The following is a 16,038-nucleotide window of genomic DNA, read 5'->3' as shown; positions in this document are numbered from 1 at the left end:
TCTGTCGCACCCACAGATGCTCGTCTATGTTCCTCTAACTAGGGAATCTCCTATCAACACTGCTGTCCTCTTCACTTCTCTGCTCGCCTGAGCCACAACACCAGACTCAGTGCCAGAGATCTTTTCATTGTGGATCCTCCCGATAGGTCATGCCTCTCGATAGTATCTAAAGTTATACATTTATTATTGAGGGGAACAGCCACAGGTGTACTCTGCACTGCCTGTGCAATTCTTCTCCTCCTCTTGACAGTCACCCAATTACCTGTCCCCTGCAATTTAGGGGTGACTACCTCCCTGTAGCCCCAGTCTTTCACCACCTCATTCTCCCGAATGAGTCGAAGGTCACTGAGCTGCAGTTCCAGTTCCGTGATAGATTCTTTCAGGAGCTGTAGCTCAGTGCACCTGGTACAGATGTGTTTATCTGGGAGACTGGAGGTCTCCTAGACTTCCCACATCCCCCACACAGTATAAAACAGTGCCCTTGCAGCCATGCACACTACACTACTGTGACCTATAGACAAATAAATACAGAGAGGGCGAAAGTAACTTTCAAGACAATTTACCCCTCCCAAACCTGATAGCCAAAGCCACTCTTAAGACTGACACACTCAAAGGAAAGGCTGCTTCAAGACTGACTGCTGCACTTGCACAAATTATTTTTATTGGTCTTTTCTAATAAATCTCTCTTGCTCATGGTTATTTTGCACAAATGATGGGACAATACAGCAGCTGCCTGTGCTTGGTCCTGGTATGTTGCCATGTTGTCCTGTGCTTTACATCTGACAAAATGGGCTCATCATGACACAGCAACATTGCAATAATTTTGTCAAGAACCTTTGCCAAAAACAGCCTGCCAGAGGGTTAGATCCCTTCTCAACCTAAGCACTGAGGTGCTTAGGATGAATTCTCCTCACTCTGTTTTCTCAAGGTTTATGTACTGGTCCAAGCAGCACACAAAATGCTGGAGGAATTCAACAGGCCAGGCAGCATCTATGTGTAACACTTACCCAAAAGGCTGGTATATATCTAGGGGAGAAGGAGATCCAGCCACACACCAACCCACCTCCCGTACACGCAGGTGCTGTGAGAATCGAGTTTATGCCTTGCGCCGCCCACCGTATCAACTTCACACCAAATACCGTTATGAAATACACTTTATAGAGTTTACTAACATTAACTAAAGAAGTATTAGGCAATACAATATATATATATATATATATATATACAAGGAAAGAAAAAAACAAAAGGCGCCAACTTATCAAAGTTCAGTCAGTGTAGTGCACATCGTAGGAGCTCAATCAACGAATCATCCGACAGCCACGTCGTCGCACCTGGGACCACCCCGGTGGTCTTACGAGCAGTCCAGCGCCCGTCCGCCTTCCTCACCCGTCTTCCTCCCGACTCCCTTCACCCCCAAGCCCGCGCAACCCCTCCCCCAAGTTCCCAGCCTCACAAAACACAATAACATTTCCCATTGATTAACAAATGAATACAATTACCATATCAGCCATTCTAAAGCAAAACAACGGTGAGAGAAACATTTATCAGACAAAGAAGCATTCCTACTCGTAACAAACCAAAGAAGCCATTTTGAGTAACATACACAGGACATTGTACATATGGAAAAGAGTAAATGGCTGATATTTTGGTCTAAGATCCTTCAGATGAAAGCCATGTTGGCAGAGTCTAATGAAAACACATTTAAAAAGGCTTTCAAAAGTGGAGGGAAATTATTGTGCTTTGTAATTTCATCCTTGCAGGAGATGATGAAGAAATGCCTGAGGAGTCAGGCACTGAAGCCTGGCAAATGAAGGCAAAGTCTTTGAAAATGCCCTTAATGTGTTACCCAATCAATGTGAGGGTAACTTTCTATGACATCAAGGCAACATTTGGCAGTACGTCAATTGTGGAACAGATCATTTGGAAATGCGGGTCAGAAGCACACCATTGACTGAAGTTTTACCTAGCAGTAGTTCAAGGGAGTCCATATTTCAATATGATGTAGAAGGAAGCATCAAGTGGATGTTCAGGAGGGTTTAAACTAGTTTGGCAAGGGGCAGCACCAGGTCAGGGAAGTGGAGGTGTTGAAAGGAAGGTAGATATCATGACCGGTTGAAACATGTAGGAGCAGGATTATATACATAATAGGATGGACAGGTGAAGTGTGTATAAATGTTAAGAGTATTATAGGTAAGGCTGATGAACTTGGAGCTTATGTCAGTGTATGGTACTATTATGTTGTGGCCATAACAAAGACTTGGTTAGAGAGGGGCAAGAATTCTAGTATTTTGATGGTTTGGAAATGTTAGTGGAGGTAAGGGGGATGGGGTAGAGGAGAGTTGTGCTGTTAATCAGGGACAATAGCATGTCTGCACTTAGAGGGGACATTATGAGGGGCTTGCTCATCCACTAAGAACTCAAAAATAAGGTGTAATAATTCTATGTTTATACTACAGATCCCCCAACAGCCTCCAGGATATTGGAGCATGCAGGCAGGTTAGGGACAGGTGTAGTAACAACAGGGTTATTGGAGGGGGTGACTTCAAATTTCCCCATGCAGGCTCAGTCCTCCTTAGTGCAAGAGGTTTAGACAGCAGAATTTGTTAGGTCCATCCAGGATGGACAGACAGCATGGCTTTGTGCAGGGCAAGTTGTGTCTTACTAACTTGATTGAGTATTTCTAGCAAGTGATGAAGGTAGATTGGGTCTACCTTGAGGTAGGTTCATCCAGAAGATTAAGATGTATTGGATCTAAGGTGAATTGGTCGTTGTGGTTCAGAATTGGCTTCTTCTTAAAAGACAGGACTTATTCTGGCTGGATATTTGTGACTAGTCTTGTTCCACAGAGATCTGTACTAGAACCTCAGCTGTTTGTGATAAATATAAATGACCTGGATGAAAATGTAGGTGGGTGATCAGTAAGTTTACAGATAATATGAAGATTGGTGGTGTTGTGGATAGCATGGAAGACTGCCAAAAAAGCAGATATAGATCAGTTGCAGATATGGGCAGAGAAATGGCAGATGGAGTTTAATCTGGTCAAACGTGCGGTATTGCATTTTGGCAGAACAAATATAAAGGGACAGTATGCTATTAATGGCAGACTGTTAAGAGTGTTGCTATACCGAGCAATCTTGGGGTCCAAGTCCATAGCTCCCTGAAAGCTGAGAGTTAGGATGTGATGTTTCACCTTTATAGAACTCTCTAGGATGCATCTGTTATAGGAAGAATGTGGAGGTTTTGATTGCCCCATTATAGGAAGAATGTGGAGGTTTTGGAAGGATGCAGAAATGCTACCAGGATGCTGCCTGGATTAAACGGTATGTACTACAAGGACAAGCTTGGGTTTTCTCCGGAGTGGTGGAGGCTGAGACAAGAACTGACAGTTGTATAAGATTATGATAAGCATAGATGGGGTAGATGGCTGATATCTTTTTCCCAACGTTGAAATGTCTTATAGCAGATGACATGCATTTAAGGTGAGAGAGAGCCAGTAAGACAAAGCTGATGTGCAGGGAATGTGTTGCATGGAGTGCTGGTGGAGACAAATATGATAGAGGTATTCAAGAGCCTCTTAGAAAGGCACATGAATGTGCAAGAAATTGTAACTGTCCAGCCTATCACTGGCACCATTCTACCTGCTATCAGGGGCATGTATACAGAAAGGTGCTGGAACAGGGTTAGTAACATGAAGGATCTTATGAACTGTTCCTCCCATTCCCATCAGGGAGGGGGCTACATAGCATCCATGCCAAGACCACCAGACTCAAAAATAGTTAATTTCCCCAAGCAGCAGGGCTGATCAACATCTCTACCCACAACCCATCCCTCCATACCTCAACCAGCACTACTTTATCATTTCCTGTCAGTTACCTTATGCACAGACACTTCTGTACCTACTGTACATACAATCAATCCATTATGTAATCTATCTTGTGTATATACATATATACACATATATGTATTGTTTTTAATTGTGTTCTTTATTGTTGTTTTGTGCTGCATTGGATCTGGAGTAACAATTATTTTGTTCTTTGCACTTGTGTACAGGAAATGACATTAAACAATCTTGAATATCCCAAGTCTAGAAAAATGAGATCGGAGAAAATGTGATTGAATACTCTCCACTTACCTGGAAGAGTGCAGCTCCAATGATGCTTGTGAATGTGCACATCATGGGGATGAAGTAGCCTGCTTGATTGGCAAGCCATTCACAACATTTTCTGTGTTCTCTCGCTGGCTGTTTTATGTACCTTTTCTAAAATGTGCTGCATAATATCCTTTTTCCAAAAATGCATTGCAGTTTAGCCACTTTCAACAAAACAACGGTATTACCCAATGGAAATGTAAGTATTTCCAAATGGTACAAAAGCAGAATGCTGGAAGAACTTAGGTCAAGCAACAGCTATGGAAGCAAAATGTTTCATGTTGAGGTCCTGCATCTGATCCTGATGCAGAGTTAGAGCCAGAAATGTCAAAATGCAGATTCTGTTTTTGTTCTAGATTGCAGCATCTGCAATCGATTTTTGTTATCTCCACATGATACTATATCCTAACTTGGGAAGGGATTGCAGTTCTTTCATCATGGCAAAATCCTGTAGCCACCTTCCTTAATAAGCATATAGTACTAGTTTACCACAGGAATCGAAGCAATTCAAGGAGGCTGCTGTTCACATATGCGAATGAGTAGTACAAAAGGATGTTAAGCTAGGAACTCTGCCGCCTACAAAAAAAAAGTCAAATGCTACAGAAATAGCAATATCTTATCTCAAGCAATATGCTGCTTATTTATTATATCAGTCAGTATTATGAAAATTCCGATCAGCACAGCTTTGCAGAATTTGTGCCAAGTTCTAGCCTCTAATTCCTTTGGGTTTCATAATTCATTACTGTCTGCAGGGCTTCAAGACTAAGATAAAAATAGTGGAAAGAATCAACATCACGTGATGTTATCAGTTGTTTACACCCCTCCCACCACCCTCCCCACCTGAACTATTTGTTGACATTACTGTGTGTGTTGATGAATGATTTTGGGAGTTAGGTGGATGAACTGAGACTGATAAAACTGTGACCTTTCCAGTCCAGACTCTGTCTGTGAATGCTAAAGCCTTGTATAAACTGTGGTATTAATAGCTTTCTTTATGCATGGGATTGATAATAACAGTAACTCTTCAGATCATGCAGCTACCCATGACTGCATAGAGCATTATCAGAAAATGTCAGATTGTTCATGCCACACAATTGCTTTTGCAATATCCAATAGCAGAGAGTAAACATCTCTCCCTGACATTCAAAAGCAAAACTGTTCAGTGCCCTCACTGAAAAGTCATAATTAGCCCGCCATCATAACTACTGTAATGCTGAGTCATGTCTTAATTTCCCTGAAGTCTTTCCATTTACAAAACTCTACTTAGAATAGTAGCATGATTTATTTCCCTAGAAGATTGCAGCTCCAACAACACGTAATCTCAAAGTTATCCAAGCAAAGCAGCTACCGTAGATTCCGGACTACAGAGCGCACCTGATTAAAAGCCGCTGGCTCTAATTTTAGAAATAAAATCAATTTTTTACTTGTAAAGGCCGCACCGGATTTTCGGCCGCAGGTGTCCCACGTTGTAATATGAGATATTTACACAGAAAGATATTACACGTGAGGATTTTTTAACTTTTAATTAAATCCATATGGTAACAAAAACAAATACATATTGCAAATGCTTTTTTTCGAACCGTGCCCGTAACGCGGCTACTTTTAAATATACGTTGCGTATACTTCTTTACTGAACAACATTCCAATATCTCCTAACGACTGGTAAAAAATATATATACTGCAGCCTACCAGGAAAAGTTATTGATCGCCTTTAACTTAAAAGCAGCGTTTTGGCTCCGCCGCTCCCCCCCTCCTTTCCGTTTATCGCAAACTGGTATCCCACAAGACGCGGCGAAACCGGGTGTGACGTCATAGCATCCCGCGATGTAGTACAGAAAACAAATATAGTTAAAACTCTTCTAACTTTAACTAGAAAATGAATTACTAAGCGAAAATATTATAAACTAAATAACTGCCATAAAGGCAGCACAATGCTTTTCTTCGAGTGTTTTCCATGTTGATGAGGGTGAGTACAAATGACGGATTTACAATAATTTAATTGTGAAAGTGCGCTTGATTTATCGTACAATTTCATTGGACCTCTGTGAACTACTCATCAATTTTATTGGTCTACTGTTACGAGGCAAAATGTTTACGAGGCGGCATGAAAAAAAATAATGCATTAGCCGCTCCGTATTAAAGGCCGCAAAGTTCAAAGCAGTTCAAAATGTGGGAAAAAAGTAGCGGCTTAAAATCCGGAATCTACGGTAGTTTGATTGCCACCCGATGCACCATTCCGAGCTTTCATTTCCTCCACTCCACTCAGCTTTATCTACAGTTAGTGGCAAACACACCATGCAGAAGAATTATTCACCAAACATCTTTTGACATTAATCTGCATAGAATCTCCTCTAACTTCCTCTAAGATTTATACAATCCTAATTTGGAATCTATTGTGAATTCCTAATTGTCACGAGATTAAAAGCTTGGCAATCCTTGACTATATTTAGTCAGCCGGTGTTGTTGTAGCATTAGCACCAGACTTTGAGATGAATGGTCCTGAGTTCAAATCTGGCTGGCTCCTTGCACGTTTTCCATCGTGCTGGGTTGTGCGTTAAGCTAGGAACTCTGCCACCTACAAAAAAAAAGTCAAATGCTACAGAAATAGCAAAAGTGCTGCCCGAAACACCACAAGGCGCAAAAAGGAACAACAATCCTTGCCAATAGTTCAGGAAGTCAGATAGCTACTGTCTTTAGAGCAATTAGGATGTGTCTATATTTAATAAATCAAATAACCTGTTATTAATATATTTTTATAGCAACTGTCCAATTTGAATCAGAATCAACTTTATCACTTATACGATGTGAAATTTTTCTCTTTATAGGTGCTGATTGACCCAAGTGTTTAATAGCAATTTTTAAGTTTCAGATTTGAGATTACTATCTTGTGCTTTAGTAATGCGAGGACCATCTGATGTTGCAAATACATGCATGTACTTAATTTACAATGAGTTTCTCAAGAAAATTAAGAAACAAAATTCACTTAAAGCAAATTTGCTAGTTTTTCAATGTTCTTCCCATCTAGGTGTTGTCTCAGTGTGTTTCGAAGGAGGTCGTGATGGTTACATTAACTTAGTCGCATACCCATACATGGAAAGTGAAAATTTGGAGCAGGAAGAAGTTCAAGAGAGAGAACAACCTCGCAGGAAACATTCACGAAGAAGCCTTTACCGGTCAGCTAGTAGCAATGAACATCTGATCCAGATAGACAATTCTGACAGCGCAGAGAGGTAGGTGGAGTGGTTTCAGGATGTTTGAGTATGCTTCTTTTGGATTGTGTTAGTGATCATATCAAGAGCCCAAATTCCATCAAAAGCTTTGCTCGGAGTACTCCAAGTAAGCTCTAAAACTAATCTAAGGCCAGACCTGTACTTGTTATTTATTCATAAGTTGTGCTTCTGGTCTCAGCCAGATCACAGAGTAAATTTGTCATGAGGCAATGCAGAAAGGTGACAGCAGGACTAACAGTGTCAATTTCAGTGGCCTGTTGTATTTATGTAATGGATGTTAGGAAGAGCTTGGATTTTCAAAAGCCTATCCTAGAGTGAGTAATTCAGAGTGAGCAATGAACTGACTAATGGATGTGGAAGTATATCAAGAGAGCAGCTGGATCCAGGCTGCATTTGAGTATCTCTATTATGTAAACCTTATCATATTTGGTTAATTAAATGTGTGATGTATCAACCTTCTGAAGGTTCAGGCCTAGAGGTCTGACCAGGACTTATTTGAGGTTGTAACGGGCAGTACAGATTTGAAGTAAATGGATGCATGTATTTGAACTTTAGAAAGCCTTTAGTAAATATCGTGTATCAAATAGAGATTTGGGAACCATTTACAGACAGTAACGAAAGCAGGAATCATTTATGATCAATGCTTCCTAAGGGTTAGTGGATAACACTATAATGGATGCACTGGTCATTACTTCTCTGTAAGAGTTTCTCAGCTTTGACAAGATGCTGCACATAAGGCTGTTTCACAAGATAAGAGCCCATACTATTACAGGAAAGGTACTAGAACTGTGAGTAGATTGATTGACTGGTAGAAGACAGAATGGAAATAAAAGGGGCCTTTTCTGGTTGGTTGCCCAGGTCCAGAGGTGTTCTGCAAGGGTCTGTGTTGAGAATGCCTTTTTTCATGGTGTATGAGATGTTTGGATGACAGAATTGATGGTTTTGGGGCCAAGTTGCAGATGATACGAAAGATAGTGGAGGAACAAATAGGATTGAGGAAATGGAGTCTGCTAAAGGACAGACAGGTTGGAGGAATTGGCAAAGAAGTGGCAGATGGAATGTAGTGTAGGGAAGTGTATGGCCATGCACTTTAGTTGAAGGAATAAAGGTGTAGACTACTTTCTAAATATAGAAAATTTTAAAATCAGACTCCCAAGTCCCTTTTCATTTTAAAATTAAAAGGGACTTGGGAATCATTGTGCAGGTTTCCCTAAAGGTCAATTTGCAGATTGAGTTGGTGGTAAGGAAGGCAAATGCAACGTTAACATTCATTTCAAGAGGGCTAGAATGAAAGAACAAGGATGTAATACTGAGGCTTTATAAGGCATTGGTCAGACTACACTTGGAGTATTAAGCACAGTTTTGAGCCCCTTATCTAAGAAAAGATGTACTGGCATTGGAGAGAGTCCAGAGGAGGTTCACGAGAATGATAGGGTTAATGTATGAGGAGTGTTAGATCGCACTGGGTCTTTACTCGCCGGAGTTCAGAAGAATAAGTGGAGGGATCTCATTGAAACCTATTGAATACCGAAAGGTTTGGATAAAGTGGATGTTGGGAGGATGTTCCTTATATTGAGTGAGTATAAAACTTTAGGGCACAGCCTCAGACTACAGGGGCATCCATTTAGAGCAGATGAAGAGTTTCTTTAGCCAGAATCTGTGGAATTCATTGTGGAGGCCAAGTTGGAGTATATTTAAAGTAGAGGTTGATAGGTTCTTGATCAGTCAGGGTGTCAAAAGTTACAGCAAGGAGATTGGGGTTGAGAGGGATAATAAATCAGCCTTGATGGAATTGCAGAGTAGATTCAATGGGTTAGATGGCTTAGTTGTGCTCCTATGTCTTATGGTCTTATTATCTCTGCAGCCAATCCTTTTAACAATCTTGGATACAAATCACTAGGTCCAAGGGACTTGTCTATTTTTAGTTCCATTAATTTTCTTTGTAGAGATGGATAAAGCATAGAAATAGGTCCTTTAGCCAATCAGGTCTACGCTGATTACCAGCCAACCACGCCAATCTTGCATTAGTCCTGTAAACTCACCCCAGCCCCCTCTCAATTAGATTCTGATTTTACTGTTCATCTACACACTAGGGATAACTTACAGTGACTAACCTGCAAACTGGCATGCTTTTGGATGAGGGAAGAAAGTGGAGCACCCAAAGGAAATCTGCATGGTCACGAGAGCTTGTGCAGATTTTACATGGGGAGTACTTGAAGTCGGGATTGAGGCAGGTCTTTGGTGTTGTGAAGAAGCTCTTCTAGCTGTACCACGGTGCCACCCACTGTTTTTCTCTTGTAGAGTATTTCCCATTAACTCTAGCTTCATCCTCCCAGGGACCAATAACTATTCTTTACATACTTTTAGAAACTGTTGTCAGTATTTTGCATTTATTCTTACACTCATGATCTAATTTCTCCCTGTTTATTATTTTTAATCATTTGCAAGTGCCTAGTATTTGTATTTGCAAGCTTTGTTTCTTCAGTTATGGATGGATTCTCCTCATGGAGTTTTTATTTCCAGTGGATTGTATCTGAGGATTCTTAAGTGCCTGTTGCAGCTTTTAATTTAACTTTTAATCTATTTTTTTTCTCAATCAGCTTTAACCAACTTAGTTTAGTTGTCTTCATTTCTTTTTAAACTGCACTGAAGCTCAATTTTGAGCTAGGCTCAAATTAAACCATAACATTATAAGACACGAGCAAAATTAGGTCTTTATGTATGTTCTTTTTCCCTGAGTGAATGTGCTTCTTTGCTTGCTATTTTGAATCGTGTTACTCACTATTTTGAATGTTTTGCACCTTGGCCTTGTGGAATGTTGTCTTGTTTGGCTGTATCTATGTATGGTTTGAATGATTAAACTTGATTTGATTTTGATTTGGTTTGGCCCGTTTAGTCTGCTCCGCCATTCCATCACGGCTGATTTATTATCCCTATTAACCCCATTCTTGTGCCTTCTTCCTATGGCCTTTGATGCCCCGATTAATCAAGAACCTATCATTCTCCTGAAATGTATGCAGTGACTGGGCCTGCACAGCAGTCTGTGGCAATGAATTGCAGCGATTTGTCATCCTCTGGCTAAAGAAATTTTTCCTCATACCTGTTTTACATGGGCGTCTCTCAATTCTGAGGGTGTGCTCTCTGGTCCTAGACACCCCTGCTATAGGAAACATACTCTCCACATCCATTCAGTGAGAGGTGAGGGGAGTAATGAATTAAAAGTGTTATATATGAATGCACAAAGTATGAGAAATAAAGTGGATGAGCTTGAGGCTCAGTTGGAAATTGGCAAGTATGATGTCTTAGGAATAAGAGACATGGCTGCAAGAGGACCAGGGCTGAGAAATGAATATTCAAGGGTATACATCCTATTGAAAGGACAGAAAGGTGGGCAGAGGGGGTGGGGTGGCTCTGTTGGTGAGGAATGAAATTCAGTCCCTTGTGGGGTGTAACATAGAATCAGGAGATGTAGAATTAGTATAGATAGAACTGAGAAATTGTAAGGGCAAAAAGATCCGAATGGGAGTTATCTACAGGCCCCCAAATAGTAGCCTGGATATAGGGTGCAAGTTGAATCAAGAGTTAAAATTGACATGTCACAAAGGTAATGCTACAGTTGTAATGGGGGATTTCAACATGCAGGTAGACTGGAAAAATCAGGTCGGTACTGGACCCCAAGAAAGGGAGTTTGTGGCGTGTCTCCGAGATGGATTCTTAGAGCAGCTTGTACTGGAGCCTACCAGGGAGAAGGCAATTCTGGATTTATTGTTGTGCAATAAACCGGGTTTGATAAGGGAACTAGAGGTAAAAGAGCCATTAGGAGGTAGTGACCATAATATGATAAGCTTTAATCTACAATTTGAGAGGGAGAAGTGGAAAATTGGAAGTGTCAGTATTACAGTTGAACAAAGGGGATTGTGGAGCCATGAGGGAGGAGCTGGCCAAAGTTGACTGGAAGGATACCCTAGCAGGGATGACAGTGGAACAACAATGGCAGGTATTTCTGGGAATAATACAGAAGATGCAGGATCAGTTTATTCCAAAGAGGAAGAAAGATTCTCAGGGGAGTAAGGGGTGACTGTGGCTGACAAGGGAAGTCAAGGACAGTGTAAAAATAAAAGAGAAGTATAACGTAGCAAAGATAAGCGGGAAACCAGAGGATTGGGAAACTTTTAAAGAGCAACAGAAGATAACTAAAAAAGCAATCCGGGGTGAAAAGATGAGGTACGAAGGTAAGCTAGCCAAGAATATAAAGGAGTATAGTAAAAGCTTCTTTAGGTATGTGAAGAGGAAAAAATTAGTTAAGACCAAAGTTGGGCCCTTGAAGGCAGAAATGGGTGAATTTATTATGGGGAACAAGGAATGGCAGACGAGTTCAACAGGGACTTTGGATCTCTCTTCACTAGGGAAGACACAGACATTCTCCCAGATGTAATAGTGGCCAGAGGACCTAGGGTAACGGAGGAACTGAAGGAAATTCACATTAGGCAGAAAATGATGTTGGGTAGACTGAAGGCTGATAAATCCCCAGGGCCTGATGGTCTGCATCCCAGGGTCCTTAAGGAGGTGGCTCTAGAAATTGTGGACGCATTGGTAATCATTTTCCAGTGTTCTGTAGATTCAGGATCAGTTCCTGAGGATTGGAGGGTAGTTAATGTTATCCCACTTTTTAAGAAAGGAGGGAGAGAGAAAACTGAATTATAGACCAGTTAGCCTGACATCAGTGGTGGGGAAGATGCTGGAGTCAATTATAAAAGATGAAATAGCGGCACATTTGGATAGCAGTAACAGGATCGGTCTGAGTCAGCATGGATTTACAAAGGGGGAAATCATGCTTGACTAATCTTCTGGAATTTTTTGAGGATGTAACTTTGAAAGTGGACAAGGGAGAGCCAGTGGATGTTGTGTACCTGGATTTTCAGAAAGCCTTTTATAAGGTCCCACATAGGAGATTAGTGGGCAAAATTAGAGACATGGTTTTGGGGGTAGGGTACTGACATGGATAGAAAATTGGTTGGCAGACAGGAAACAAAGAGTAGGGATTAACAGGTCCTTTTCAGAATGGTAGGGTAGTGACTAGTGGGGTACCGCAAGGCTTGGTGCTGAGACTGTAGCTATATACATTAATGATTTAGATGAAGGGATTAAAAGTAACATTAGCAAATTTGCAGATGACACAAAGCTGGGTGGCAGTGTGAAATGTGAGGAGGATGTTATGAGAATGCAGGATGACTTGGACAGGTTGGGTGAGTGGGCAGATGCAGTTTAATGTGGATTAATGTGAGGCTATCCACTTTGGTGGCAAGAACAGGAAGGCAGATTACTATCTGAATGGTGTCAAGTTAGGAAAAGGGGAAGTACAATGAGATCTAGGTGTCCTTGTTCATCAGTCACTGAAAGTAAGCATGCAGGTACAGCAGGCAGTGAAGAAAACTAATGGCATGTTGGCCTTCATAACAAGGGGATTTGAGTATAGGAGCAAAGAGGTCCTTCTGCAGTTGTACAAGGCCCTGGTGAGACCACACCTGGAGTATTGTGTGCAGTTTTGGTCTCCAAATTTGAGGAAGGACATTCTTACTATTGAGGGAGTGCAGCGTAGGTTCACAAGGTTAATTCCCAGAATGGCGGGACTGTCATATGTTGAAAGATTGGAGCTTGTATACACTGGAATTTGGAAGGATGGGAGGGGGATCTGATTGAAACATATAAGATGATTAAGGGAGAGGTCACGCTAGAGGCAGAAAACATGTTCCCGATGTTGGGGGAGTCCAGAACCGGAGGCCACAGTTTAAGAATAAGGGGTAGGCCATTTAGAGTGGAGTTGAGGAAAAACATTTTCACCCAGAGTTGTGGATCTGTGGAATGCTCTGCCTCAGAAGGCAGTGGAGGCCAATTCTCTGGATGCTTTCAAGAAAGAGTTAAATAGAGCTCTTATAGATAATGGAGTCGAGGGATATGGGGAGAAGGCAGGAACGGGGTACTGATTGTGGATGATCAGCCATGATCACAGTGAATGGCGGTGCTGGCTTGAATGGCCTCCTGCACCTATTGTCTATTTTATATAGGTCTTTCAATATTTGATAGGTTTTAATGAGGTACCCCCCTCCCCATTCTGCTAAACTCCAGTGAGTACAGGCCCGTAGTCATCAAATGGTCCTCATGTGTTAGCTCTTTCATTCCGGGGATCATTCTCTGGACCCTCTCAAAAGCCAGCACATCTTTTGGTAGATAAATGGCCATACATCCTTGCTTTTATATTCTAGTTCTCTTGAAATGAAGCTTTGCCTCTCTTTCCACCTGCAAGTTAATCCTGAATGTGAACTCCATATTCTCCTCATTTAGAAAATAGTCAGTGCTTTTATTCCTTCTGGTAAAGTGCATGACCATACACTTCCCTACACTAATATTCTATCTGCCACTTCTTTACCCATTTCCCCCAGTCTGTGTAAGTCCTTCTGCAGACACGCAGATTCCTCAACACTACCTGCCCCTTCACCTTATTCATATCTTCCGCAAACTTGGCATCAATTACTTCATCCAAATCATTGACATATAATGTTGAAAAGAAGCAGTCCTAACACTAACCCCTAAGACAGACAGACATACTTTATTGATCCCGAGGGAAATTGGGTACCACTACTTAACTGGTAGCTAACCTGAAAAGCCCCCTTTATTCCCACACTTGGCCTCTTGCCAGTCAGTTGGCCTTCTATCCATGTTAGTGCCTTTCCTGTAGTACCCCATTGGTTCTTATCTTATTAAGCAGCCTCGTGTTGCACTTTTTTAAAGTCCTTCTGAAAATCCAAATAAACAGCATCCACTGACCCTTCTTTATCCCTGTTATTTCCTTAAAAAATTCCAACAGATTTGTCAGGCAAGATTACCCCTTTTGAAAGCCTTGCTGACTTTGGCCTATTTTATCATGTGCCTCCAAGTACTCCAAAACCTCATCCTTAATAATAAACTCCAATTTCTTTCCAACCTCTAAGGTTAGGCTAACTGGCATATAATTTCCTTTCTTCTACCTTCCTCCCTTCTTAAAGAGTGAAGTGACATTTGTAATTTTTTGTCCCCGGAACCACTCCTAAATCTAGTGATTCTTGAAAGATTATTAAGTGATGCTTCCACAATCTCTTCAGCTACCTTTTTTCCAAACCCTAGGGTATAGTCCATCTGGTCCAGGTGACTTACCTACCTTCCTTCCAACTTTTCAGCTTCCCAAGCACCACCTTCTTAATAATATTGACATATAATGTTGAAAATGTTGACATTCATTTCCACCTCCTGATACACTCGTATTTCTGGCATTCTGTTTGTCTTCCAGAGTGTAGTCTAATGCCAAGTACTTAATCAGCTTGTCTGCCACTTCTTTGTCCCCATTACCACCTCTTCAGCACCATTTTCCCTCAGTCTAATATCCACTCTCTTTCACTCTTTATATATCTGAAAAATTGTTTTGTACCTTTTATGGTATTGACTAGCTTACCTTCATATTTCATTTTTTTTTAAGTTGCCTTCTGTTAGTCTTTAAAAGCTTCCCACTCCTCTACTTTCCCACTAATTTTTGCTATATTAGATGTCCTCTGTTTAGCTTTTATGCTGTCATTGATTTGACAGCTATGGTTGCCTCATCCTCCCTTTATTTTACTGCATCTTCTGAATTTCCCCAGAAATGCCACATAATCCAGAACTGTTGTTCTGATAGTGGGTTCAACCATAAATTGCTCCAAAAAGCAAATTCATAGGCATTCTAAATTCCCTCTCTTGGAATCCAGCACCAACCTAATTTTTCTAATCTATCTATATAGTGAAATCCCCCATGATTATCATTATATTGCCCTTTTTACATGCCTTTTCTGTCTACCCATTGTAATTTTATAGCCCACATCCTGGCTACTGTTCAAAGGCCTGAATCATTGTACCTTTGCAGTTTCTCAAATTTACCCACAAGGATTCTACATCTTTGGAATTTACAGTGTCTATAAGAGGTATTCACCCCCCCCCCCCCCCAGTTTTCATGTTTTATTATTGTTTTATGACATTGAGTCACAGTGGATTTAATTTAGCTTTTTTAACACTGATCAACAGAAAAAGACTTTTTTGTGTCAAAGTGAAAACAAATCTCTACGAAGTTTGCCAAAAGGCATGTGGGAGACTCTAAAGTCAGCTGGAAGAAGGTTCTATGGCCTAATGAAACCAAAAATTGTGGCCATTAGACTAAACACTGTTTGGGATAAGCCAAACACTGCACATCATCAAAAACACACCATCCCTACTGTGAAGTATGATGGTGAATGCATCATGCTGTGGGGATGCTTCAAAGCCCTGGAAAGCTTGTGAAGGTACAGGGTAAAAAAGAGAACTGTGACTTGGGAGAATTGTTTTCCAGCAAACGTGACTCCAAGCATAATCCAAAGCTACACAGGTGATGCACCATCAATAACTCACTCTGAGACGTAAGAAGTGAGATATCGGCTTTTATTGACTGGAAGAATGAACAACACAACATCCTGGAGGGCAGGCCTCAGGCCTCATTCGCCTTTATACAGGGGTTTGTGGGAGGAGCCACAGGAGCAGTCAGCAGGGGTCTGTTGGGAGCAAACCACTCTGGTATATGTAGTTCACCACAACAGGAATGGCTTAAAACAAAGTTAACGTCCA

At 41.2% G+C, this 16,038-nt stretch overlaps 1 protein-coding gene across 1 annotated transcript in view; it reads left to right on the top strand.

Moving 5' to 3' along the window:
- ip6k1 (inositol hexakisphosphate kinase 1) overlaps positions 1 to 16,038 on the top strand; it is a 112,707-nt gene that overhangs the window by 52,414 nt on the left and 44,255 nt on the right. The window contains exon 3 of the mRNA XM_073072574.1: positions 7,173 to 7,377. Within this exon, the coding sequence (XP_072928675.1) occupies positions 7,173 to 7,377 (205 nt within the window). The remainder of the gene's footprint in view (positions 1 to 7,172; positions 7,378 to 16,038) is intronic.

The sequence above is a fragment of the Hemitrygon akajei genome, chromosome 19 (genome assembly GCF_048418815.1).
Source record: "Hemitrygon akajei chromosome 19, sHemAka1.3, whole genome shotgun sequence".
Lineage (NCBI taxonomy): Eukaryota > Metazoa > Chordata > Chondrichthyes > Myliobatiformes > Dasyatidae > Hemitrygon > Hemitrygon akajei.
Note: the sequence above shows the minus strand (reverse complement) of the source record. Positions and strands in the feature narration are given on the sequence as shown.